The following is a 26187-nucleotide window of genomic DNA, read 5'->3' as shown; positions in this document are numbered from 1 at the left end:
TGTCTTTCGGGTTGACTGACTTCCAAAAGTTTATTCGCTATAAGATTTTTGTTGTTCTTGAATTTTAAACTGAAGACAGATTTTTACTTTCATATTGAATCTGATCAGTTTCTTTGGTAGATGAAGCATTTATTTCGTGATGTGAGACCGCTAAATACTAATGTATTTAATGAGACACTTCTGTCAGTAACTAATCACAGGTAAAAAAAGGTTGGTAAATTATACTCTCACCTCTTCATAGTAACATTTTGTAAACAATGTAACCATGAGATATTGCTCCTATGTTAATATTGATACAGCACAGTATGATAAACCTGAGGTATGCGGCCGTCAAGAGTGTTTAAAATGGTTTTGTATTCAGTAAATAAAACACATTCCTCACATTCCAGTTCTGACTCATAAATATCCAACAATAGACAAACACAGCACAATGAAATCAACATGTTTTAATGTTGTTTTGCCTTTTTTTCAACCGTTAGACGAAGGCGAGAGCCCCCCATATGTCCTCGTCAGCTCTGACACAATCTCCAAATAAAAATCAAAGAACGGGAGTTTCAGAATAATTTGGTAAAATATCAAAATAGATTTGGCATGGAGTCGTCCTCACGCAGTTCATTCTCCAGAAAGAATGCTGATAAAAGAACCGGTGAGAAACGGGATGAAAGGCCGCTAAAACAACACTGAAAGAAGAAAACCAACTGGGTTTTCTGGCTCTGGAAAGGCAACAGGACCAACAGCTCGTCTGATTGCCTTCATCATGTCAGGATGGTGTCGTCGATTTCTTCATTAGAGTCCGCCATGCTGGCGATTTTCTTCAAAGAGCGGCGGTGACACTCGGACAGTAAGTCATTACTGGCAGAGTCCAGGATGGAGGTCATACTCTGAGAAGGACAACACAAACAGCACAGACTATTAAAGGGGTAGTATTATGAAAAATTAACTTCATAATGGTTTTGCTACAGTGACATACATCCATTTAGCCTCATTCAGAGGGCCAAAGTTAAAAAAGTTCTGTTTCCTCCCTCGCTATTCCACGATTTGTAAAAAGTCAGCTCCAAATGAGCAAGTTTGATTTTTCCTTCCTTATGACTCATAAGGTGGCAACTCCTCCTCCTGACACTCCTCGCTCCTCCTACCCTACAAAATAATGTGAGCTCCTCCCTCTCAAACTAAATCACAGGTAAAACAAACATAGCGACGGAAGGTTACTATCTTTACATATATAGATAATCCGAAGCGCAACGTGAGCGCTCACAATCGATTTCACTTTTAGCAGCCGTTATATCGCCTTGTATTGCCTTTATGGGATGATCTGATGTTAAAGCAGTGTGTGTGTGTTTAAGCACACTCATGCATATGCATGAAGGCCCAAAAAATGGCCTGTTTTTAGAAGCGGTCTGAAAGTGACTTTTCAGATTGCTAAAACTACAGAAAACAGGTGAATTTAGGAAAATAAACCACAAATACTATTTTGTTGGGGTTCTAAGAACACTTGCAGATGGGTGGAAAATAGCATAATACTGGACCTTTAACCAAAACAACTGTAAGACAGCATTACTCTAGTCTTTGGGGATGGACGTTCTACTTACATTAGTCTACTCTGCTCCTAAACAGCTGATTTCAGCAGGATAGAATAGGGCTGCTGCATTAGTGTCAATGGTGGTTAGGCACCAGTGTAGTCTGGCACCATTGAAGCTAAGGTAATGGACTGCTTTAATATCTATGGTACTGGACCAAGTATTATAATTTTTTCTCCCAAATCTGTGAACTGTACTCACAGTAAATAAAAATATGGAAATGTACAGAACTCCTTCTCCTTGTCTGAACTGGTCAGTACTGGTCAAACTACCTTAAGCAGGCCAGAACAGCACACTGATAACAAACACCAAGGTCTCTGCACCAAGACTCTCGCATGTTTTGACTATTGCTATCAGCAACACATATAAAGCACCAAATAGCAGCAGATTCACAGTCAGAGACGCACCCACCCTTCTGGTTAACTTCCTCATTCATCCAAAACCGTTGTAGCTGTCCAGGAGGCAGTTCATTTTGAGTTTTTAGATTTTTGGTTTCTGTGATTGTTTTCATAAGCATTTCAATTTTTATGGTTTGAAATGTGAACTTTTTTTATTTTATGGGAATGAGGCTAATCACGTGACCACAGGTTATTAAGGATCAGAAGAGTGTACCTGTGGAATCAATCAGATGCAATATGGCTGCAGAGGGAAATTTTTACGTTGCTGCAGAGGAAACTGGTAAGTCCAAAAACCCCGAAATATTCTGTGTGGTTTGAGATGCGCGCACACAGTAATTGTGACTTTCAAGTTTCAGTCATTCATATTTGTTAAAAGTGCTTTGTGTCTGAAATGTTTGTATGTGTTTTACATTGTAGTTTTCACAGTATCTGACGACTGAAGAGAAATAAATATTAAAAGACATCTCTATGATTCATGGCCTTGATATGCTCAAACCTCAGTAGTTACAACTGCTCTAACCAATGATGTGTCACACATCAACCTGTGTGGATTCATTTACAGGCTGGCGTAACTTGCACCGTCGGGCCTCACCTGCATGGTTTCCTCCCCCTGCCGGAGTCGCAGCAGGTTAACAATGGTGTGCTCGCTCTGGGCTCGGACCGTGGTGTTCTTGTCCTTGGTGTTGTCCAGCAGGGTCTTCAGCAACGGCTTCAGCAGGTTGACGTCTACGGGCGGCGATGGCTCCCTGAAAACCCACCAGAGCACGTGCTCCGACACCAGTCTGATGTCACTGGACTGGTTCTGAAGACTCTGCAAAGTCACACGTCAGGGAGTTCAGTGATCAATTGATACCCATTTATGATGATCAGGTCCTATTACAGTTGAGTTTTTAATAGAGATGCAGAAAATGTATTGTGTTTGGAAAGAATACGAAACAGCCACTGCACAGAGTGACAAAGAAAGGCTGAAAGATGCATCATAAAGGCCACTTTGTTCTTTACCTTGATGAACTGTGGGATGAAACGCTGAAAAACGCTGACACCACCTTCTGTTTTCATGTAGTGCCTCATCAGGAATCCCAACCCTCTGATCCCACTGGTGGTGATGGGAATCTGAAAGAGCAGAAGGCAACAAAAGCAGACTCAGTGAGGATATCACTGCCCCACAAACTAAGTGGAGCATTCTTGAACTCTACACAGTCTGCAGCAGTTTCGGGTATGAAATCCCTTTGACTCTGCTTGCCGCTATGTGCTAAGCCAGTGTTTTTCAACCTTGGCCATGATCCTATTGGGTCATCTGAAATGTCTAGTAATTAAAAAAAAAAATCACAAAAGTATTTCTAATCAGTATTTCTTTTTTCTCAAATTATTATTCTTTTTCAAATTAAAACAACTGTATTTCATATTTTGTAAAATATAAATCTCATTATTAATAATAACTAGTACAGTGCCCGTCGGCAGTATGCATTCATGTGGGAGCATAAGGGGTATAATTGCGGGTGCAAAATGTGGGTGCCATTTTCCTGGTTTAATTCTATGGGACATGTGCATGATAAATGTGTTTGTTTTTTTACTCACTTTTATATTTTTTTGTTTGGTGTATTTTTCTGTAATGTATGTTTTTTGGAGTATATGTGTATGTGTAATTTTGTATCTTTCTGTTGTGTTTTTGTGCATTTTTTGTATAATTATTGTTTTTGTTGCCATTGTAGTGTGATTCAGGAGTCATTTTGTGTATTTTTTGTGTAAATATTTAGTTTTGTGTATTTTTTGTATAAATATTTAGTTTTGTGTATTTTGAGTCATTTTCATATTTTTGTTGTATTTTTCTGTAATGTATGTTTTTGAAGTCATCATTGTGTATTTTTTATCTTTCAGTTGTCTTTTTGTGCATTATTTGTATAATTATTGTTTTTTGTTGCCATTGTAGTGTGATTCTAGAGTCATTTTTGTATTACTATTGTTTAGTTTTCTGTTTTATTTTATTCATTTAGTATATTTATATTATAAATACTGTGTGTGTGTGTGTGTGTGTGTGTGTGTGTGTGTGTGTCTACATCCATCTCATCCATGCGTTATCTTCACACACACACGTGTTGTTTTTTTAATACTCATTTTTTATTTTTTTGTTTGATGTATTTTTCTGTAATGTATGTTTTTTGGAGTAATTTTGTGTGTTTTTGAAGCATTTTTGTATATTTTTTCGCATTTCTGTTGTAATTGTGTACTTTTTGTATAAATATTGTTTAGTTTTTTGTTTTATTTTACTCATTTAGTATATTTTTATTAGAAATACTGTGTGTGTGTCTACATACACGGAAGTATCGCGAAAAATAAACGTTTTGCAACACCAAAGTCGCAACTCAGCCATGTGTGTGCATGCGTGTGTTTACATTGTAGCTGCTAGCATCCTTTCTTAGCACATAGAATAATATAAGAACACTTACCCTTGCGCAGAACAAACAATAATCAAAGTAGAGCCGTTTTGTGGACCCACAAAAACGTTACATTCCTCTGTCTGAATAACCAGATAGTTTGTGATAAGGTCGACTAACGTCCGTCAGCACAGCCACTGTTCACAGTCATGAGACAAGGAGGAAGTGAAGTCCATGACCAGAGATTTAAAGGAAGTTTGGAATCACGGAAATAATATTAAATAACCATGAAATATCAACTTTAATGACTTTTAGCAGTACAAAAACGTTTTTAATATTGACCTTTTTTTTTTTAACCCAAACAACCTGCGACATGGTGACGTCATGAGCCCGGAACCGGAAGTAGCGCACTCTTACCGAGGGAGCCGTAATTATAAAATTAATGTTTTGACCGTTTTGCATCACCAAATGACTCCAAAATAACAGATACACACACTCGGGGTATTTGAACGTGGATGAATAGCAGTTGATTCACAGTTCATCTGTTTCGCCTTCAAAATGGATACCGGAAGTCGTCTCAACTGTGATCAAGACGGATGCCGTAAGTCGTCTCTCAACAGATGGTGCGCTAGCGCCCCCTCACACCCTGAGGTCAAAAGCTAAATAGGTTTCATTTCGGGGCCGTCCAGAAGTGAAATAAAATTAAAATAAACATTTTGAAATGAATAAATTACTCCAAAATAACAGATACACACACTCGGGGTATTTGGAACCCGTTGACCGAGTTTCAGGTCGGACTTGCACCACGTCGGGGAGATATTTGCTCCACACACACACATCCACACACACCTCCCTCGCTCTTATAGGTAGATAACAGATACACAAACTCGGGGTATTTGGAATCCGATGGCCGAGTTTCAGGTCGAACTCGCACCGGGGAGATATTTGCTGCATACACCCACTTACTTTACTAAGTTACTACATGTTTGGTATGTTTTTATGCATTTAAACATTTTTTAACTAAAATAAATGGAGTTAGACAATATTTAGACGTAACAACATTGAGGGACACCAGAAATTATTGATATCAAAATGGGGTCAGGATCCAAAAAAGGTTGGGAACCACTGTGCTAAGCTAATCAAAACATGTAGGACTGGTTGCTGGTGTGAGTTCCTTCACAGTCTCAGTGGAAGAAAGCACATTAACTGTGAAATGCAAAGATTCAACTTCATGCTTCCTTGAAAAGATGCCATTTCAATTATGGTGTTAGAAAGAGTATGAAACAGCTGTTGAACAGACTGTCAAAAACAAAAAAGCCTCTAGATTCCAGTTCCAAAAATGTTAATCTCTGTAGTTCTCTTCTATCACTCAGGTTGTACAGACTATCTTTGCCATTACCCTCCTGGATGTCTTCTGCTGTAGAAAACCTTACCCTGTCTGCCGTGGCGTTGGCCATAACCATGTCCGTCACCGTGTCACAGTACTCCTTCCCACAAAGCTTCTCCGGGACTGACTTTATCGCTATGGCCAGCGCTAAGCTTCGACCGTGACGCACCATCCAGTCCACGCCAGACATGTCAGCTGAAAGGAGAGAGAGCAGGTTATCAGTGAGTTAATGGACAGTATTTTTCTTTTATTATTTGTCTTAAACTTCCCAACAGAATCAACATCAAAACAACAAAAACAAAACATTGAATACAGATGTTCTAATCACTATACAGTTAAAAATGCACTTATGTATCCTTCAGTTTGAGAAGGGGCAGGATGAAGCATAAGCTTATCTAGTCCTGACCCTCCTTAATATCAGTGACCAACTCTCAACAAAGTGGTCAACTCGTGTCCATTCCAGCCAAATGCATTCTAACACATATAGTGAACAATATCGTAACACATGCACACAGAATAATAGGACAGTGATCTCCTTACTCAGTATGCACCTATGAATCCATTAGAATGAGTTTATATTGGTTTTTAAATATCACTTGATATTTTACAAGACTTTAAATTAGAATCAAGTTTGTTCCAAAGTTTTTACCACAAACAGAAATGCCCATGTTTTTGGATTGTTGGATGAATAAAGTTAAGTTCTCCCCTTAAATTGTAATCATTGTCTCTTATTTTGAAAAGTTTTTGTATATTATTTAATAGTTTTGGGAACTACGAACATTGTTTAAAATATTTGGATTTAGTTTCGTTTAAAAGAGTTGTGTTTATCTGCACACAGTACTGTGATAAAGAGGCTGCAGATCATGAACACATCTCCAAAACATGCACTGTGCTTCATTGAGCAATAATCTATTAATTATGAGGTTCGGCTTGATTTACTGCAAAGGTAAAGAAGAAGCAAAATACACTTTGGTTTAAATAAAAACATATGTCAGTAGTAGTTAATAAAATGTAACGCGCAGAATAAACAAATACGACTTGGTGTAGAAATAAAATAAAGTTCTTGTAGACCGACCCAGGATGTGTTGAAGTAACACCATCTTCAGCTCGTCCTCTGACAGGAAGGCACACATCTCCCCGAGGCAGCCGGCCGAGGCCATTCGAGTGGCATCCTGCAAACACACACACAGTCATTCCATGTCTTTTATTGTGACGGAGGCTGAAAACTACATGCTCTGCTGCAGTCATACCTCATCATGTCCCAGCATGCCGAGCAGTGTGGTGGTGATGGTTTTGCGAATGGCAGGGTCCACCTTAGATCCGGCCCCCTGGATGACAAACCTCAGAGCTTGGAGCATCGTCTCCCTGTGAGAAAAACGCACACACACACGTGGAGTTTAAAAAGGCTGCAGACAAAACTGGCAATACAATTTCACCCTATATCAGAAAACTTATTTTAAGTCTACCCATTAGTTCATATAATGCTCAGCAAAATAGTATTTCAATAAATGTTTTGTTGTTGCAAAAGCACTTTATACTCCATTGTGTTTATCAAACTGGAAGACTCAGTGCTGAGTCATTTTCTCATACGCCATATAGAAAACAACATTATCTATTATACCAATGTAGCTTTATTTTAAAACGGATTTTGCACTGAAGTAGTTTTAAGAGTCGCAACTTTATCTTCTCCTCCCTAACTGAATCATTCTCTGACACAAATTCCTCTGCACCGACTCTCTGCCCCCGCCCTCACTAATAAGTATTGATGTATAAGTCGCAGCCTCAATTTAGATTAAAATATCTTGATTTATATGCTGAAAAATTATGTAATAATTAGTCAAGAGATTAATAAAATTGTGTGCTTAATTAATCTAACTAATCTCTTTAATCGCACCTAAAAATTGCTGCAAAACGCCCTCAAATTGAGGTATTTTAATTTAAATTATATTATTGTGGCAGATCAAAACACTGATTATATAACAAAGTGGTTTGATGAAGCAATAAATTGTTTCTTTTTAACAGTCTTAAACAGATGCAAGAGTAGACATTTACATTCCACTGTTTTTGAAACTCGTCCCACGACATGCGTCATATTGCTTTGTACTGGCCGAGTGTACGCACTAGCGGTCCATGCTAGCTGCTACGTGTTTAGCATTGAGGTGGTAGCAGAGGCTACAAAGCTCTGGTGATAAGGCAAACTCTTTTTTGCACAATTTGCACACAACTAGGCTTTAGTTTTCCATCCAGTGTTTTTAAAAGCCAAAATTAACACAAACAAAGCTGTATTGTAGTCTGTGCATCAGTATTATGGGTATATCGGGAACTCTTGAATGAAAAAGTTTCCACGTTGTTTAGAGTGCAAAAAAAAAAAGCAATAAACTGTGTTATTTTTTTTAAACTGTAATTAATTAATCGCAATTAATGCGTTAAAGTGACAGCCCAAGTAATAATCTTGGTTTCTGCGTTGGATGTAAAGCCCACCTGACTCCAGAGTCCTCTGCATTGCGGATGGCGGCCAGCTGTTCAGTGAAAAGCGGGTCGACCTTGGTGTGGATGGAAACCAGTTGTCCCAGAGCCTCGGCCGCCCTCAGCCTGACAGCTCGACTGGAATCCTGCAGCGCCTTCAGGAATGTGGTCTGTAGCTGAGGCAGGAAGGGCTTCAGAGCAATGCCAACCTGCAAGAGCAACGCAGAGGTCAGAGGTCATCAGTGAAGGAAGAGGAAGTGTTTCTGAGCGGAAACGACGCCTCAGACCTTCGCCAGCAGCAGAGTCAGAGTTTCCAGCAGAGCCGTCTTCACCGTCGATGTGAATCGGTCGCCCAAGATTCTAATGAGAGGTCCAGTGATGTTGATGACTGAAGGTCGTAGAGCCTCGGCAGACGTCAGTTTGATGACCGCTCCAAGGGCTTTGGCCGCCTCCTCCTTCTGCTCAGGACTTCCAGTGAGGACGCCCTCCCTCAGGACTGGGAGGATGCAGGTCACACCCTTACAAACACACAGAGCATGATGGGATAAAGTCTTACAGTAAATGTACTGTTTATTTTCTCTCTCTAAAGTTAGTCTGTAATACTATCTGCACTACTTGTATATATGTTTATATTTATATTCATCATTTATATGTATTTTTATTATAACACTGTTTGGTTATTTACAATCCACCAAGTAAAATTCCTTGTATTGTCTTAAAACTACTTGGAAATAAAACTAATTATGTATACAACAAAAATTTCTTTGGATTTCTATATCATGTACATAATGTCTAGTTTTTTAAATTAATGTCTTCCTTTTTTAAATCCTCAGTGTCCAACAACCTACACTGACAGCACACCTTACTGCAGTCTGACGACTCATATCATACCCTTTCTCTAAAGCTATAAAGACACACTGTGGCTCCTTTTGACATTTTCTTAAAGACCAAAATAAAAATACTAAAAAAGGTACTATTAGTTTCTAACATGGACATCGTAATTATTAATTTAAATTTGATTATTAATATAAAATGTCATTTAACCCCATAACCAAAATGTTGCTAACACTATTACATTTATTTATGATTATTATTTATCAAATGTAAATCTATTACCTTCTTAGGTAGACAGAAACCAGGCAGATGTTGACCTTTCACATCTGCTGCAGCTGATCGAACATCTCTGTGCAGGTCGTCGATCAGAGCGAGCTGACTGCTCGCGTCCAGTTTCTGTACAGTAGAAACAACAGTAATTTGAAATTCAAAATCAGGGCTCAATGACGACACAAATACCTCACATGCTTTGAGACAATCACACATTTACACAGTATTTTTACCCAGAAAATGGGGATTTAATGTCTAGAAAGTGTAGGAAACAGACAAATAATGCCCAATTTCGCGTATTAATCATTATTAAATAGTTTTGTCGAGGCTACCTTGGTGATGGAGTTAATGGTGTCCCAGCTCTGCAGCAGGACGTCTTGGTTGGAGTCGTTGAGCAGACGGATGAGGCCAGACAGCAGGTTGCGTGTGTGCATGCTGTAGTCCAGGCGTGTGCGTGCAAAATAGGCATTAAGGATGGTGACGGCAGCCTGTCGGAGGCCGGGGTCGGAGCCACGCGTGGCCTCCAGCAGGTCGTCAATGATGATGCGCTGACCCACCTCGTCCTCCACGGAGAGGATCACAGTCTGGCAGCTGCACAACTCCTGAGAAAGAGAAGAAGCAGCATGCATTTTCAAAGCTCAGAAACTCTAAATGTTTAGACATCCATTCATTGATCCTCTAAACCTGAGAGTAAAGATTATCCTTAAAGCCTCACTGACCTGAGCTTCCTCCTCCGTTCCCAGTTTTCCTTTGAGTGACGACAGCAGGGCGGGCAGGATGACCCCGAGGTGTCTGGTCAGAGCGTCTCCAGCCACAGCAGAGAGGAAGGCCAGCACCCGCGTGTTTACAGGAGGAGTCGTTAGCTAATAACATCACAGAGACAAACTGTTAGAGTCACACACTGTTGACTTAACAGAGATATAACACAAGTTGAACTTTTACCTTCGGAACCAGGTAAGGCAGCACCGAGCGACTCTTCACCGCCATGACCTGCTTCAGGCCATCCAAAGCAAACTCTGCAGTGTCCTCGTCATCCTGAGGAGAAGGAAACAAACCTTCAGCAGTGTTGGAGGAGAGCTTTAAGCTTTTCCTCTGCAGTGCCGAGTCCTCACCAGCTGTTTGAGCAGCGTAGGCAGGATGTCGTCCAGCGCCTGGTGACCAATGGTGGCGTGGAGCTGCTCGAACGTTTTGGCGGCGGCTTCTCGGACTTCCTCCAGAGGATCACAGAGAGCCTTCCTGACGGTGGGAACCAGCGACTCGGAGAATACGAGGACCTGCAAAAATAACGGACTGCGGTTATCCTTACACACCTGCACAAAAGCTTATTTCTCTAATCTCACTTGGACTTTTTACACACTTCAGAAAAACAGAACTTTGTAAAGAACACAATTAAAGCTAAGTAATTAACTCTTTCCTAGTGTGCATTTCTACATATGTCAGTGAATATGTGATCAATTGATTAATATCTCTCAATCTCACATATAGGTGTGTTTAATTCATTTATTTATCGGTTTATTTAACAGGGACAGTGTACATTAACATCCAGATAGAAAATGTACCAGATTTATCCAGAAGGCTATTTTAGTATAGCTATTATAGTAGTTTAAACCTTGGATATTCATTAAAGGGAACATTTGAACTTTTTCAGGATTTCAAACAACTGAGTGACTCACAGCATCCTTGCTGGTGGACTTCATGATCTCGCTGAGGCCGATGCAGACACCCTGCCTCTCATCGCTCTTATCGGAGCGGAGCCCGTCCTCCAGGATGGGAATGATCTCAGGGAGGATCTTCTCTCCAAGTTTTCTCACCAGGTCGCCCAGCGTCCGAGCAGCGATCTAAAGCCACAGACACATTTTAAACATTTCAGTCTACTACAGATACCATAGTGCACCTGCAAAAAAAAATCCCTACTGGTGCATCACTCATCATTAGAATCATTGGCTGTGCTGTTAAAGACTGGTTTACCGTTCTCTTGTCGGGGCAGGTGGAGGCCAGGAAGCCCAGCAGCAGTGTGAACAGCGTTGGAAGAATCTCCCTCAGGGTTCTGGGTGTGTTGGACACCACGATCTTCCACACGTGAAGCGAGGCCTGTCGGACCACCAGCTGAGTGTCGGAGCGTCCCATGTAGAGGCCGGAGAGGACACGGTTCCTGCGCTCACCACCCAGAGCAGAGATGATGGCCTGTGTTGAGGAGGAGAGAATAATAAATAAAAGACAGATACAACTCCTCCTCGACAACCTTCAATGTCAAAAGAGCTCTTTAAGCCCCACCCCTCAAACAACAGGAAACAGGAGATAGGGCAACAATTTAATGAAATGCATATTAACACACAGTGGGGCTGATGAAACCAACAATGCAGCACATATAAATACAAGAACTGAGCAATAACCTACACATGTATAACTTTAATACTCAGCATTGCTGGGTGCTGTTTATCAGCCTGATTGTTGTAAAATCTCATCATGAATCACTGAAGCCTGGACATTAAAATCAAGTCATAACAAACACACCTACAACTATCTTACTCCTGTCATCAGATACTTTATAAAACATACAGTAGTTCCTTAATATCAATTGTTGAGGAATGTCACCACGAAAGACTTAGTTATTTAATGATGTTTAACAATAAACGAGGAATAATCATTCCCAATGTGGTTAATTATGACATGGAACACGAGAAGTTTTGAGCTTTACTGGCATTTTAGTGAAACTGGTGTCTATTTTAACTGATGGCTACCCTCTTATCACAAGCAACTAACACAGCAGATAAATTGAAGCAACAATGGATTTAAAACATCACTCGAGTCACACGTCACCAGTTTTACTCCGAGCAACTCTTAATAAGGTCTAGTCAATACTAAACAGCATAAGTTAAACTGCAGTGTGGCTCTGCTCTCCATCACTGAAGGATCACGTATTCCTGTCAGATGAACACACCTTACTTACATATTTAACATGAAGCAAAAAGGACCGTCTTTTCTTTTAATGTTGAGATTTCATCAAAAAACATCACAAAGGAGTCTTGATGGCTTACTTGATGGTTAGAGATACACGGTGATTAATCAAAAGTGCAAGAAAGTTGCAGCGATTGGACAAAACTTGCATGTAGAGAGAAAGAAACTGGCTTCTCACTCTATCAGTGATGAAGCCTCAGCAGAGGAGCTAAAGAACCGCATTTAGCTCGAGAGTGGTTAAAGACCACTCGTCCATATGAGCTTGGACCAGATGTGCTCTTACTTTATTGGAAGCCGCCGTTCCAAAGTTGTCATCCTCAGAGGCGGTCTCTGTGGTCATCTTTCCTGTCACGCCGGAGATGTGGAACAGCAGGTCTCCGAGCAGCTGCACCGAGCTGAACCTGTGCAACAATCCCAACACTGATCAGCACCAAGACAAATATTCCTCTTGATAACAAGTCGCTGTGTGTACGAGACCCACCTGATTCTCCACAGGTCGTCAAACAGGCCTTGTTCCAGCTCAGGAAGCAGGAGTGCGATGGCGGTCTCGGCGTACATGCTGATGATTCGCTGGCCTGCTCGTAGAGCCGTGTCTCTCACATACTCGTTCTCATCGGCCAGAGCCTGGTGGACAAACGGGAAGAACTACTTGTGACTTGCAGCCAGCACCCTGAACACCAGAATAACATTGTGTAATGAATTCAGTGTACACATAGAGCCCTTATGTTATAATCACCCGCCTCATATTATGAAGTGACCTCACTTTGTAAACTGTAAAGGGAGGTATCATGTTACAAACATATGATGCTGTTGGTGTTGAGATGGATCATATCACCTGTGATTTCCCTGCTTTGAAATAATTATAGGTTGGATAATATATTGAATAATATTTCTCAGCCAGCAATTATGTGCTAAGCTAACAAAACATGTGGGGCTGGTCCCTAGTATGAAGTTCCTTCACTCGTCTGCAATACATATAATGCAAGTATTCTAGAAGATGTTGAGACGTTTTTTAGCCACAGAAACCTCATTCCTTCAGGGTTTTCACCTTACAACTACCAGCAGACAGTAAAATGTAATTTATTTAATAAAAAAAAAATGTCCATCTACTCTAATATGGCTGCCATTAGCAAAGTAAATGAACAGAAACAAACCCTTTGATTTTTGATGTAAAATTTAAAACCTACAGTACCTTGAGGATGCAGGGAATGATGGGTCCAACGTAGGGAGTGAACTTATCCCCGAAGGTGAGAGGCAGGTAGATGAACATCATGATGTAGCCATCTCTGACGTGGGAAGCAATGTCTACTTTGCTGGCCGTCTGCACCACATCTGGCATCAGCTTGTCCAGCTTCTCTACGCCCAGTCCGGCCATCACCTCCGCCAGACCTGAAACAGAACAATCACTGACCATTCAACCAAACAACTCGTATGGGAGAGTAAATTGTGAAAGTGCTCAAATAAATGTTTTTGTGGATGATCACACTTATCAAAGTGTTACCAGCAAATCCATACCCTTACTTTTCTCAGGATTTAACAAAAAACACATGCAAAAAGGCAACACAGTGGACTTTAGACAAAACAAATATTCACGTCTTTGAAAGGTTGTAAAATGAAGTGAGGTTGCGCCATTCAAATGTCATTTGCATGATTTGAGGAAAGTTAAAGAAACAAGACCAATTGAAACACAAACACTTCAAATAAATGCCCGGGGTATTTAATGTAACAGAGTAGTGAAACATTTCAGCAAATGTAACCTTTTCTTCAGATACAGAATTAAATCCACATTAACCACCAATTGGCTTTCATGAGAACTCATATTAAACAGTTTTTAAATTATCATTTTACAGTGATTGGTTGCAGATTGATCTGAGCAGTAAATGGTAAAAGTAAGTAGATGAGGACCCAAACCTTGTGCAGCTCCGGAGCGATCCACAGAGCTCTGTTCAGAGGCCAACGTCTCCATGAGCCACGGTAACAGGTCGTCAAAGCAGGATTCACCCATTCCCTTCACCATTGCTCCCAGAGCTTTGGCTGAGACTGTGCGCACCTGAATGAGCAGAGGACAGGCAGATACAGCTTCAGGTCACCCAGTCAGAGCAGATAAATGAATATAATATACTGAACAATAAAACAATTTATGATAATTAAAAGAACACTTAATATATATATAATTTTCTTTTTTTTAACATTTTATTATTTCTTTAAATAAAAAATCATTTTTAATTTATTTGTTAGTTTTTCGAGCAAGGACAAGAAAACAAAAGGAACAAAAAGACTCTTTCTGCACAGGAAACTCCAACAGAGATGTTCAAAATAATACAGTATACAAGATCCAGGTACACAATTGTAATAATGTCTGCTCAAAAGGGAGTGTGTAAACTCACCTCAGGCACAGGGTCCAACAAAGATGCCTTCAGGCCTGGAATAACACTGGGCAGGTACGGAGACAGATCCTTAGAGAGAAAATCTTGTTACATCACTGGTTTGTAAACGTTCTTCATTCCACGGTGAGGTGTGTGCCTCATACCTTCTGATCAGTGAGCGAGTACATGTTCCCGATGATCTGAGCGGCCATCTTGCGCGTGTCGGTGGAGCGGTCCTGGAAGGCTCTCTGGACAATTGGCATGATAAGGGCGAGCGATGGGGCGTCGATGAAGTGAACAAATTTGGTGTCGAGCAGCGTCTGCAGGCAGGTCTGAGTCCTCCTGGACGGGTCGGTGAGAGCGTCCAACAGGATGGGTGTGATGGCTGAAAGAGGACAAATCACAGTCCATCTTATTTATATAGCAGCAGATGCAGGGCAGTCCTCTCATGACCCTTATACCTAACACAGATTGTGGAAAATGGGGAGGATTCTACTGTGTGTCACAGCAATAACTCACCCAGGATCTCAGGGTTACGGATAACGGAGCCGATCAGTCGCAGTGCCTGCTGCCCTGCCTTCTGCACCTTTACATGGGAGTCGGTCAGCACTTCTGTTAGCTTGGGGACGATGCTGGGCAGGCAGGAGGAAAGCTGCTTTGGAGCACAGAAAGCCATTGCTCCCAAAAGCTCCACCGAGCCTGCAGGAAGGAGACGAACGAGTCACAGGGAGGAAACAGGAAGAAATTACAACTTCCTGGATTTCTAGGCATATAAGTTGCCACATTTGTCACTAATTGAGTTAATGGTGCGACCTATACAATCAAGCAAATTAGAACCAATTTCCAATTTATTCACTTGATGACCCTGCTGATTGAAATATGGACAAGTAACCGTGCTTCCTACTAAGAGACTCAGCTACACTGTAGTTCAGTGTCCAAGAGAGTATTTCAGCCCTTTGTTAACCTCGAGGTTAAAACTGCTCTTTACCTGCTTTTGTCCTCCATGACTCTTCCTCCAGAGCTACGAGCAGGGAGGGCAGGACCAGCTTCACTCCGTGGGCACTCAGGTTTCTCATCACAGCTTTGGCACAATCATCTGCAGCCTGTGGTAAATAAACAGTGCTCAGAAGGTTATGGGAAATTAGAGTTTTAAGGGTAAAATAAGCATGTTATTAGGGGTCATCATTATTGTAGTGAACACAGTGGCTCTCTTACCTCTCTAACATACTGATTCCCATCTCCAAAGCAGAGTAAGAGGTGCGGCAGAACATGGACCACGTATGGTTCAAACAGCTTGCCCAACATGTTACACAACATCTCGAAGGCAAACAAAGCTCCTGTAACAGAAACAGAGAATGAAGGTGCTTAGTTATCAGACTGTGAGTAAAAGCTGTGAAAGTTATGGAGGAGACGACGTTCATTGCATTTATTTATTTTCATCTCCCCAATGAATCCAACCATCACTGACCTTCTCTGCGCCTGAAGTTCTTCTTATCCTGGATGGCGTCCGTCAGCGTGGTCATGATGTCCTGCTGTTTGAGCGCCAAGATGCCGAGTCCTTTGACCAGCCCGGCCAGGCCGTACGCCGCTCCCTTCCTCTCTGCATACTTATCGCTCTCAAGCAGCAGCTGCAGCAGGTTTCTGACGATGCCTGCAGCATCCTCCTTGATGGCTGGAACCAGCGGAGGTAAACAGCCAGCCACCGACTCCTGGACCTTTTGAAGAAACAAACATCACAGACTCAAGTAAAAAACACAGGGACTTAGAACACTGTTTAGATTTTTTGGTTGTAAAGTTGTCTCGAGTAAAAGATATTTAGGTTAAACCCTCTGTCTTTCATCCCATCCTGCTTTGATCTACTACTGTTTACAAGTAGATCAGATGGTCAACGTGAAAGGCTTTCTTAAATCAGTGGTCAAACAGCATTAGTTTAAATCCACCAATGCACAATGAATGCAGAAAAAAATAAGCTAAAAAACATTTTGTGCTTAATTTGACTTTATCATGAACTTTGCTAATCCATTGCAGATTTCTTCCTATTCTTTAACCTTATCTCACATAAATAACATCTCAAATGTATTATCTTCAGACCAGTTACAGGTTGGCAGATCTGATGAACAAACATGATCGTGAAGATGAGCCACCTTCTGTAGAGATCAGATTGAAGAATGGGAGAAACAGTAAGTTGCCCACCTGCTGTGAAGGTGTTGAGAGCGCCGTGATGAGTTTGGCCACGATGGGTTTGACCTTGGGGTCACTTTTGTCCAGATGTTTAGCCAAAGAGCCCATGAGGATGACCACACTCTGACGCACGGAGTCGTAGCTGGCGTCCTGCGGCGCGTTCTTCAGAAACTCCTCGAACACCGGCAGCAATGAGCTCACATTGTCCTGACAGAGAACAGAGATGAAACCATGGCTGCACACCAACCCCAGAGCACGTCTATCAAAGGTGTAAACTGTACCTTCCCGTGCGTGTTGAGTGCAGACAGCGCCGCGTCCAGCATGCAACGCCGCACCTCAGTGTGTCGGTCGTTCAGTGCATCAGGTACAAAGAACAGGAACAGAGGAGTGACCTGAGATTCATCCAAATACTGAGAGAGCTTGTTCAGGGCCAGAGCGATGCCACACCTGAAGAACACAGATGAGGAAAACTCCAATTAAACGGAAAAGACATCAACATTTTTCTGTAGTCCTGCTGCGATATGTTTAGGCTGTTATATCTAACTTCCAAAAACTATGCACATCTCGAGTCAGTCAGTCTTAAACTTATTTCAACCGCACATGGAAGTGCACTAAACCTGCCAACCCTTGAACTTGTACTGGTGTCTTCTACCTGGCCTCCCACTGGTCTGGTGGAGCTTCAGAGATGACTCTGCCCAGAGCATCCAGCACAGGAGGCGGCCTCTGTAGGAAACCCAACACAACATTGATTAAGAGAATTAGTTCCTCCTCTCTGACTGTCATCAGAACTCTGGATGCTTCGGGTCTTACATAGAGCTTCTGGTGGTAGATCTCAGTGAGCTGTCCGAGCACGGTGGCTGACTGGTCTTTGTACTGGGAGACGGCGCTGGACAGGGCTTCAGCTGCAGCTGACCGGATGGCCTCCTCGTGGTGAGTGACGTCACCAATCAGCAGAGCGCAAAGTTCAGGTACCAACTCCAGACAGAGAGACTCCCACAGCCTGAGGAGGAGGAAAGCCATAAAAAAAAACACTTAGTGGTTTTTGAGCAGGGAGGTGGAATAGCAAAATTGATGAAACGTTTAAATCATGTCTGATGATGATGATTAATGTTTATTTTTGGTAAAGAAGAAAGTGCTGCTCAACACCATTAGCTTTATGAGCTACATGTATCAGCAGGCTAAAGGAGCTGCTGTCAAAGAACAAACATTTTTTGTCACCTTCTCGCTAACGCTTGACCTTCTTCCTCAACGTCAAACCTGGCAACCCAAAGTCGGCGCAGCAAACTCAACCCACTTTCTTCGGTATTGTCCGTAGGAAGAGCAAATTCCATCTCCAGCAGGCCCTGAACACAAAAGCACATGTTCACACACACAATGCTACCTTTTAGGCAGCGCCTCCTGATTGGATATCATTCAGTTTGTTGAAACATTAAAGGGATGTGATGGAAATGTTTATTTGAGGCTTACCCTGAGGGCGGCGTCTCGCACAGAGAAGCAGGCAGAAAGCAGCGCTTCAAGCAGGACATCGATCTCCGACTGCTCTGCCACTGTGCAGCCGTCTCCTCCTCCAGCGCTAATGCACAGAGCTGTGAGACACTGAGATGCTAACACCTGAAACACAGACAGAAACACGCATCCATCAACACAGGTGGACAAGTCCAAAATAAAAGGTTTCAGGTTCGAATCCAGACAACAGAAAATAAACTTTAGCAGACTCATATCAACTTAATTCTTGGAAAGTGGCAAAAAGGAAAACTTTTTTCTTTGGCTTTTGGCGCAGCATTAAACTGTGCTTTTGTTTGCTTTCATTGATTTTTTTATAGTTATTTGTTTGTACTCTTTTTACAGTTACAGTTTACATTAGTTAAAGTTACAGCTATATTGAATTATGAACAAAGTTGAGTTAGGTTTAATAAATTAACTAAATAAAGTAAGTAATGTTTATTTATATAGCACCTTTCACAGGCAAGGCACAAAGTGCTTTACATATCAGCTCATTCACATTCACACACCAATGGGACAGAGCTGCCATGCAAGGCGCTAGTCAACCACTGGGAGCAACTTGGGGTTCAATGTCGTGCCCAAGGACACTTCAACACAGACCGGTATAGACCGACTGTGGTTTTTCTGACTGTGGTGTTGATTACAAAAACAGATACACTTAAAACATTTAGTATCGATCCACAGCATCTGAAGTGTTTTGTTATTGTATTGTGACTGACCAATTGGTTCACATTATTGTAAATATTGAGTGACTCAAACCTTCCAGCCTGACATTTTCCTCCATCAGCTAAAAAACTGCCTCTGTTGTTGTCAGAACTCAGGTAGTTTCATCTCATCCAAGCGGTTCTCCCCTCAGTTCAACAAAAGGATGCGACTAACTAACCAAAACATTACGTAGAAAACTAATGGCTGGGCTGTTATTCATCCACACTTTGAATTACAGCTTTATTTTAGTCCAATGATCCTGCTGCTTACCTGGAGTCTCGGTGTGGCTGTAGAAATGATTCTGGTCAGTAGAAGCAGCATGTTGACCCGTGGAAGCAGTTCTGGACCGTTCTGCATTTAGAAAAAAAGTATTATAATGGTTGTCCTTTAGGTCATAGAGCTTGGTTTACAACAGTTATGAGTAACTAAACATGGGCTCTTTTTTACCTCATCTATGAAGATATCGTCACTGTCCGTGTTAGCACGAAGTTGCGAGTGCTCGTTTACAACCTGCAGTGCTCGGATCATCAAGCTCTCAGACTCTTCGTTGCTTCCAGAAGAATCCCTGAGCGTAGCGTTGAGGAGAGGGAAGCAGAAGGAGAAAGCTGGAGCAGAGAGCCGAGCCATGTCTGAAGGGACAAAACAAAACAGCATTTTATTTATATATTCAGTTCATTTCCGACATGGTTGCAATCACAGAAATTCACTTTGACATTCGGAGCAAAATCACATCATCGTTTTTTTTTTGTCTTTTTTGCATGCCGGAAAGTGCGACGGAAAAAAGCATTTTGCTTATCTAGATCCGTCCCCTGATTTGAACACATAATTTTATATCAAACCTCATTTCTTCCCTGGTCAAACATTCTTATCTTCTTCATACCATAATTTCATCTTTTCATAAACATTTTTTTTTTTTAATGTGATGTGTTCTCGTCTGCAGTCATTGTTCCTGTTGTTACTCCTCCTCACTGTCCTTTTTCTCTGTATCTCCTGGAGCTTTCTTTTCCAGTCGTTGTTTACGTTCCTCCAACTCTCCAAACGAAAAGTTAGTTTCTTTTCGAAGTACCTTCATATCCTCGGAAAGTCGCCTCAGCATACAATACATCAGAAAGGCACATGTACATACATACACATACCCCCATCATTAGCAGGCCAAAGATCATGACCCCTAGCAGATAGATGTCCTCCACATCTTCCACTGTCAGCAGGGAGAGACAGAGCATCTGGCTTCTCCCTCGTGCATCCATGACATATCCACTTGGGTATGTGTCCTTTGGACGCGCTGGTTCGTGCTGTAGTAATCGCCTCGTCGTGAAGATTGAGTCGATGGCGCTCAATGACCAGTTGATGAGTTCCATGTCGTCGCTGTATTGTTCGATGAAGAGTTGACTTGGGACCTGTATGAGTGTAGGAATATCCTCCGTGTTTTCTCCTTAAATCTTGTCAGATTTACGGATTGTTGTGTCTCTGCATCAAGGCTATTCCAGAGGTTCATGGCTCTATACACAGTACTATGTTTCCCAACGTTCGATTTGACCCTGTCTAGTCTAAACACATTATTATGTCTGAAGTCGTAGGAATTTTGATTGTATGTGAAACGTTTTTGTATTTGATGACAGGTAAGCAAGTCTGAAAGTTGGAAACAACTCCATCACAAAGTTGTAGTTCTCTTTCAATGTATTAACTCGGTAAAACACAAAATATGAGGATAACACGCCCCCGCGTGGCCTACTGAAGACACCTCCAATCACGCCTTTTAAGGCAGATGATCTGTGATGACGTATGTGAGGCTCTGCCTGCATAATAAATACGGCTGTCATCACAATCATCCTTCAGTACTTACGCTCTTCACCTCGCTAAGAACACCTCTACCGAGTGGGGCTAACAAGCTGCTGCTAGTTAGCTCCGTCTCTGCTTTGGCTACTGCCTACTTGGAATTAGTTTAACTGCCCCTCTTGGTGGTGGTAGCAGCTGCTGCTGCCTGCGGACCACTAATTCTGAGTCTCCAAGCTTCAGTGTTTTGGGATAAGCACGAAAGCTAAAGCGAAGTAGTAGTCTTCTGTTTGCTCCTGTCCTCAGGGGTACGGCTTCTCTTTGGCGCTCATCGGCTTGGAGGTTCATGGTTTGTCAGAGGATGAGCAGGAGGCTTTGTCGCCTGGTCAGTGTGCCGCAGCGCCGGTTAACCACGACGATACATCCATCTTGCTTTACTGCCGTGCAGCTGAGAGACTGGAGGTGGAGTGGCCCTCTCCTCCCCCAGCTCAGAAACCGTCGCTGTTCACAGGATTTTTCCTTCCGCCCAAGCCTACAATGATTAAGAATAGCCTGCCCATGTTCCCAGATTTTGTCTCGGAGTTATCATCGAAACGGCACAAACCACTGTCTACCCACGTCCCAGTGCCTGGCAATAGACAGCATCTGGATTTGGATGGAGCTGAAGAGGCTGACTTAGTTAATCCTACGCTTCTGAAACCTCCTCTGGCGGCTTATCTGGCCCCCTCTCACAACCATGGCATGTACAGCCCCATAACGCTTCTGCCCATGCACTGTAGATTCTCTTTCTCGCAGTTGGAAAAGATCTACAGAGCGCAGATAGGCATTGAGCACCATGCTGCAGACCTATCAGGCAATGCATCGGCACCCTATTAATATTTTTTTAGCGGCTATATCTGCCTGTCATATTGGCTTCAGGGGAATGACGCCAGGTGCACGCCCACTTGCCATGCATTTTTTAAAGGAAGTTCACCAGCTGAGGGCTGTGGCGAAATCTATGATCCTGCTGCGGGATTTAACTGCAGTGCTGGATGCTCTTTGTGATTCCCCATTTGAGCCTATTGAGTCAGTGGATATGAAATTTCTTTCATATAAGCCTGCACCACTCCTTGCTTTGACCTCCGTGAAGCGAGTGCGTGACCTTCATGCCTTATCTGTGCATCCCTCTTGTACCCAAGTTCAGTTCAGATGGTTCCAAGGTCACATTACGCCCGAATGCGGCGTATATGCCTAAGTTCATCCCTTCAACCCATAGCTCTATGGCTTTTGCCCTCCTCCTTTTGCGTCTGAGGAGCAAGGGAGGTTACATTACATTCCCTGTGTCCTTTAAGTGCGGTCTATGTATTCACGTAGAGTGTGCGTTTGTGTGACCAGCTGTTTGTCTGTTTTTCTGATGGAGTGATATTCCTTGAATGGGCCTTTCCACTAACTCTACACACATGCACCTATTGAAACTTAATGCCTTGTGTTCATGTCTTGCAAAAAAGTAAACACTTTCAGAATCTACCTTTACTTATTAGCTCTGAAACAAAGCAAAACTGTCTGACTTGTCATTTTTTCTAAGTTATTATGTCATGATTCTACTGGGTTGGTCCACTTTAGATCCAAATTAAAGAGCATGTGGGCCCTGAACTATGAGTTTGACACTACTCATCTATCAGAGTGATGTCTGCCTCTTTCTCTGTGCTCACCTGCACTCTTGCCCTCTCGCTGTGGGACGGTGTAGGTGTGCAGCAGCAGAATGGTGCGCTGAACTGCTGTGCTAAGGTCTTCCTCTAACCAGGCCTCATCCAGCCTGCACTCAGGCTTCAGCAGCCGCAGCGTGACGTGGCCTACGAGAACAGCTGAAGGAAGTGATAAACAGAGCTTTAGATCAGTGTTTTCAAACATACAGTTTGAAAACAAACTTTACAGAGAGAACTTATTACATGCAATCATTATAAAAAAAAAACAAAAAAAAAAAACAATCAAACTTCATTTATCGCAGTCTTTTTGAAAAATTTTGATTAAAAAAAACCCCTCAAAAGACAGAACTGAACAGAAGATGGAAGATGTTACTGAGTCACTTCAATAAATGTAAAAAATTACATTGACATGAAGGCAAAAATAAATAATTAAATAAAAAATGAAGCCTCTTACCCAGTGAATGCATGTGTTTGGGCATCACACACACGCCGATGTCCAAGAAGAGCTGCTGGATGCGAGGAGCAGCCAGAGGGGACTGGAGTAGGGGCAATAGAACCTGGAGGACGGCCGGGAGTTCCCTGGTGACCAGAGGTGGTCCTTCTCTGAGAACAGCTGAAAGCAAACCCAACACACTCTGCAACTCCATGTCCATCTGAGGAAAGGAAAGAGAGACAGAAGCTCACCTTCAAGCATCATTTATGAAAATGAAATTATTTGCTACCAAAATAATGTAAAAATAATTAACGGATCAATTAAGTAACTTTGGCTCTGCTCAAAACAACCAAACCTGCTTTAAATGGTAGTTTATTGGTGAGGCTGTTTTGAAGGATTTCACTCCAGACTGCCTAAACATGAAATAATGGATGCCATATTCTTTGGCAAATGGAGTCTCAATTTTACTTTTGAGATAAATTACTGTCTAAATTTATAAATTTTTAAAATTTTAAAAATGTGTTTATTTTTAATGTATTTGCTTTGTTATTATATAATTTCTTAAGTTAAAGGGTATGAACAGGCCAGTCTTTCATGAATAAGGCGCTGAAATGTACGCTTTTTCAATATTTACTGTTATCTTTAATTAGATGGAAGCAAGCTTACTACTCATCGCTACCATTTTATTTCAAATTGAGGAAATATCATGTAAACTAGAGCAACACCATTAACGTCACTCTGACAACAGATTATAATACTAACAGACATACGTACATAGTCTCCTAACAAAAATGACGTTAGAAACATTACCTCTTGGAGTCTCTTGCGTATTGCTGACTCCTTCTCCTGCTGGATTTGCATCAATTCCTTCTGCTTGCTGGTGAGCTGCACCTCCTCTTTGATGCCCTTTTTCTTCTTTATCTCCTGTTATATCAAACATAGGGAAAAACCAAGTTCAGCCCATTCTTTATTTTCTAATGATGACGACGGCCGTAACTCACCTCTTGTAACTCTAGCTCAATGATCTGCTCCTTGTAGGAGTAAGCTTTGTTTTCCCTCTTCATGTTCCCCTTCTTTGTGCTTTCCTTCTGAGCGCTGCAGAGAGTTTAGAATAAAAGTCTGATATCAAAAGCACATTCGTAGAATTATCTACCCTGAACAGAAAAATCATGGCATTATTTTCGAGGAGTCGTCGTGATTTAAACATATCTAGTCATTGTTTTACCCCTTTAAACTGTAAAAATATTAGACAGGGGGGCAGCATTAAACAGTTCATAACGTTAGAAAAAGAAATTCATCTTTTTGCTGCTTTATACCTTTGATTACTGACACATTTAGTCACATGTGTTTATAGATTCAGTTTTGGTAGATACAGTTTATAGCGTGCTCTCTGAGGACAGAATGAGGGAGGAGCAGAAAGGCAGTAAAGACAAGAGCTGAGTAAGCAGAAAGAGCAAAACACTGACAAACTAGGAAAACATTTTTTAATGTACTTCATCAGTAAGCGTTTGATCCTGACTCTAAGGGGAAATACTTCCTCCTGGAGTCGTCATGAAAACAGTGATGGTACGTTTGTGTGCAGTGGAGGAATTTCTGTGTTTGCAGTGACAGTAAGAGTCCAATCAAAGAAGCACTTGATGTTCATTATGTCAAAGGTTTGAAGAGCCTCAGATTTTCCGTTCCTTATTTTCACCTCATTTACTGTTTTGTTTCTGTTTTCATCCATTCCCTAATTAGATGTCATTAAGGGCTATTAAACATACCAAAACTATGCCATACCTGCTCAATATGGTTAAATAAGTTCACTAGTGTATTTCTATGCATCACATTTGCGAAGGTAACGTCTCACTAAAAATAGGTGAGATTATGGGGCGAAAGATTTCAGACTAGTTGAAGGTTTAGTCCGTGTCTTAAAGCCATTTCCATTTCAGAAGGTGCAATCAGGAATTATGTATCTCAAAATTTTACATTTTTGTCTCTGCTCGTATTCAACTCACAATATGAATTAATATTGATGATTCAACCACCTACTTATGGGAAAAATAGAAGAAAAAAACCCTTCTACCTTTGGAGGATGCTGTTGTCATACAGCTCATTCTCAGGTGTCTGCATGATAGCGTACTCCTCCCGGGTGACCTGAACCAGGGCGGGTCGGGACAGCTCCAGGGTCACATAACTGATGACTCGCGGCAGCAGCTTGTATGGGGAGAGGCTGGAGAGAGCGCCGACGGCATTTTTTACCGCCTGAGCACACAAAGGAGATGGTTACAGTCGACCAAACACACATTCCTCTAATTCTTCAGCTTAAGTTAATATGTGGATTTAATATTGGTGAATTTTGGTGAATTCATGGGTGAGACAGGAGGACAAAACAGTAATCACTGACCTGATTGTCCACGCTGACCTCCAGTAAAAGAGGAAGGATGTCCTCCAGGTTCTGATCTATGAATTGCTCAGCCGTTAGGTTCATGGAGGAGAGCAGGGAAGGCCATAGAGCAGCATGAGCCTCCACTGAAAGAAATCAATCCAGAGTGAGCTGCGAGGAATCAAACCCCCAACCTAACCCTGCGGAACTACCAATCTCCTACCAATCGAGGGATGGTGAGCAACGATGAGCGTCTCCATTGCCAGACTCTTGGCCTCGGCGGCATCACCCCATTGGCTGGCAGACGAGCAGATGACGCACAGCGCGTTCAGCAGAACTCGAGGAGGCACGTAGGTACGACCGAGCTCAGTCAGCTCCCCAGACTCTGACAGCAGGACGTCCTGAGGCAACACCTGAGAGTACAGCCAGCAGTGAGGGACAACACGACTAACAGACACTGACCCAAACAGTCAACGCTCTGTGATAAAAGTCTATATTTCACTGCATCTACGATGTGTAGCCGCTGCTGCTCCTCTAACACCAATCACCTCTATAAGTTGAAAGTCTGTTCATAAACTGTTGCTTTGACTTAAGACAGTTTGGCACGTCTTGATCTTACTTTGTGTTTGTTGATGATAGCCTGCAGTTCTCCCAGGAGGCCGTGGGCCAGAGTGGAACCAGACAGTGAGGAGAGCAGCTTCCTGACCGTCTGCTGCGCCTTCTTCCTCACATGCCAGCTCCGCGACAGCAGGACAGCCTCCGTGGCCCGGTAATACATCCTGAACATAAAAATTACATTTTAGGGGTGACTTAAGATCTGAAGTCTACTTTCTGCTTTAGCTGCTCTTATTTTGAAAATCGGCTCATGCAAGTATTACAGATGGCTGTGTTGTTGCCACTGTGTTGCAGTA

The 26187-nt window shown here is 42.1% G+C and overlaps 1 protein-coding gene across 1 annotated transcript in view; it reads right to left on the bottom strand.

Moving 5' to 3' along the window:
• Positions 1 to 431: 431 nt before the first annotated feature.
• The window catches only part of gcn1 (GCN1 activator of EIF2AK4), a 35582-nt gene continuing 9826 nt past the window's right edge, over positions 432 to 26187 (bottom strand). The window contains exons 17-57 of the mRNA XM_028458308.1: positions 25896 to 26055; positions 25500 to 25689; positions 25298 to 25422; positions 24977 to 25155; positions 23913 to 24006; positions 23722 to 23835; positions 22933 to 23131; positions 22485 to 22637; positions 19468 to 19649; positions 19291 to 19371; positions 18280 to 18423; positions 18031 to 18155; positions 17623 to 17812; positions 17465 to 17535; positions 17094 to 17259; positions 16825 to 17019; positions 16100 to 16346; positions 15847 to 15968; positions 15620 to 15734; positions 15151 to 15330; positions 14796 to 15016; positions 14653 to 14721; positions 14177 to 14315; positions 13458 to 13654; positions 12747 to 12889; positions 12549 to 12666; positions 11276 to 11491; positions 10981 to 11145; positions 10420 to 10581; positions 10250 to 10342; positions 10027 to 10170; positions 9640 to 9909; positions 9320 to 9433; positions 8491 to 8721; positions 8219 to 8412; positions 6988 to 7102; positions 6813 to 6909; positions 5784 to 5932; positions 2978 to 3088; positions 2568 to 2786; positions 432 to 881 (exon numbers count right to left, since the gene is read on the bottom strand). Coding sequence (XP_028314109.1) covers positions 756 to 881; positions 2568 to 2786; positions 2978 to 3088; positions 5784 to 5932; positions 6813 to 6909; positions 6988 to 7102; positions 8219 to 8412; positions 8491 to 8721; positions 9320 to 9433; positions 9640 to 9909; positions 10027 to 10170; positions 10250 to 10342; positions 10420 to 10581; positions 10981 to 11145; positions 11276 to 11491; positions 12549 to 12666; positions 12747 to 12889; positions 13458 to 13654; positions 14177 to 14315; positions 14653 to 14721; positions 14796 to 15016; positions 15151 to 15330; positions 15620 to 15734; positions 15847 to 15968; positions 16100 to 16346; positions 16825 to 17019; positions 17094 to 17259; positions 17465 to 17535; positions 17623 to 17812; positions 18031 to 18155; positions 18280 to 18423; positions 19291 to 19371; positions 19468 to 19649; positions 22485 to 22637; positions 22933 to 23131; positions 23722 to 23835; positions 23913 to 24006; positions 24977 to 25155; positions 25298 to 25422; positions 25500 to 25689; positions 25896 to 26055 — 6325 coding nt within the window. The 3' untranslated portion in view covers positions 432 to 755. The remainder of the gene's footprint in view (positions 882 to 2567; positions 2787 to 2977; positions 3089 to 5783; positions 5933 to 6812; positions 6910 to 6987; positions 7103 to 8218; positions 8413 to 8490; positions 8722 to 9319; positions 9434 to 9639; positions 9910 to 10026; positions 10171 to 10249; positions 10343 to 10419; positions 10582 to 10980; positions 11146 to 11275; positions 11492 to 12548; positions 12667 to 12746; positions 12890 to 13457; positions 13655 to 14176; positions 14316 to 14652; positions 14722 to 14795; positions 15017 to 15150; positions 15331 to 15619; positions 15735 to 15846; positions 15969 to 16099; positions 16347 to 16824; positions 17020 to 17093; positions 17260 to 17464; positions 17536 to 17622; positions 17813 to 18030; positions 18156 to 18279; positions 18424 to 19290; positions 19372 to 19467; positions 19650 to 22484; positions 22638 to 22932; positions 23132 to 23721; positions 23836 to 23912; positions 24007 to 24976; positions 25156 to 25297; positions 25423 to 25499; positions 25690 to 25895; positions 26056 to 26187) is intronic.

The sequence above is a fragment of the Gouania willdenowi genome, chromosome 9, assembly GCF_900634775.1.
Source record: "Gouania willdenowi chromosome 9, fGouWil2.1, whole genome shotgun sequence".
NCBI lineage: Eukaryota > Metazoa > Chordata > Actinopteri > Blenniiformes > Gobiesocidae > Gouania > Gouania willdenowi.
The sequence above is the reverse complement of the archived record's forward strand: the minus strand, read 5'-3'. Positions and strand labels throughout refer to the sequence as shown.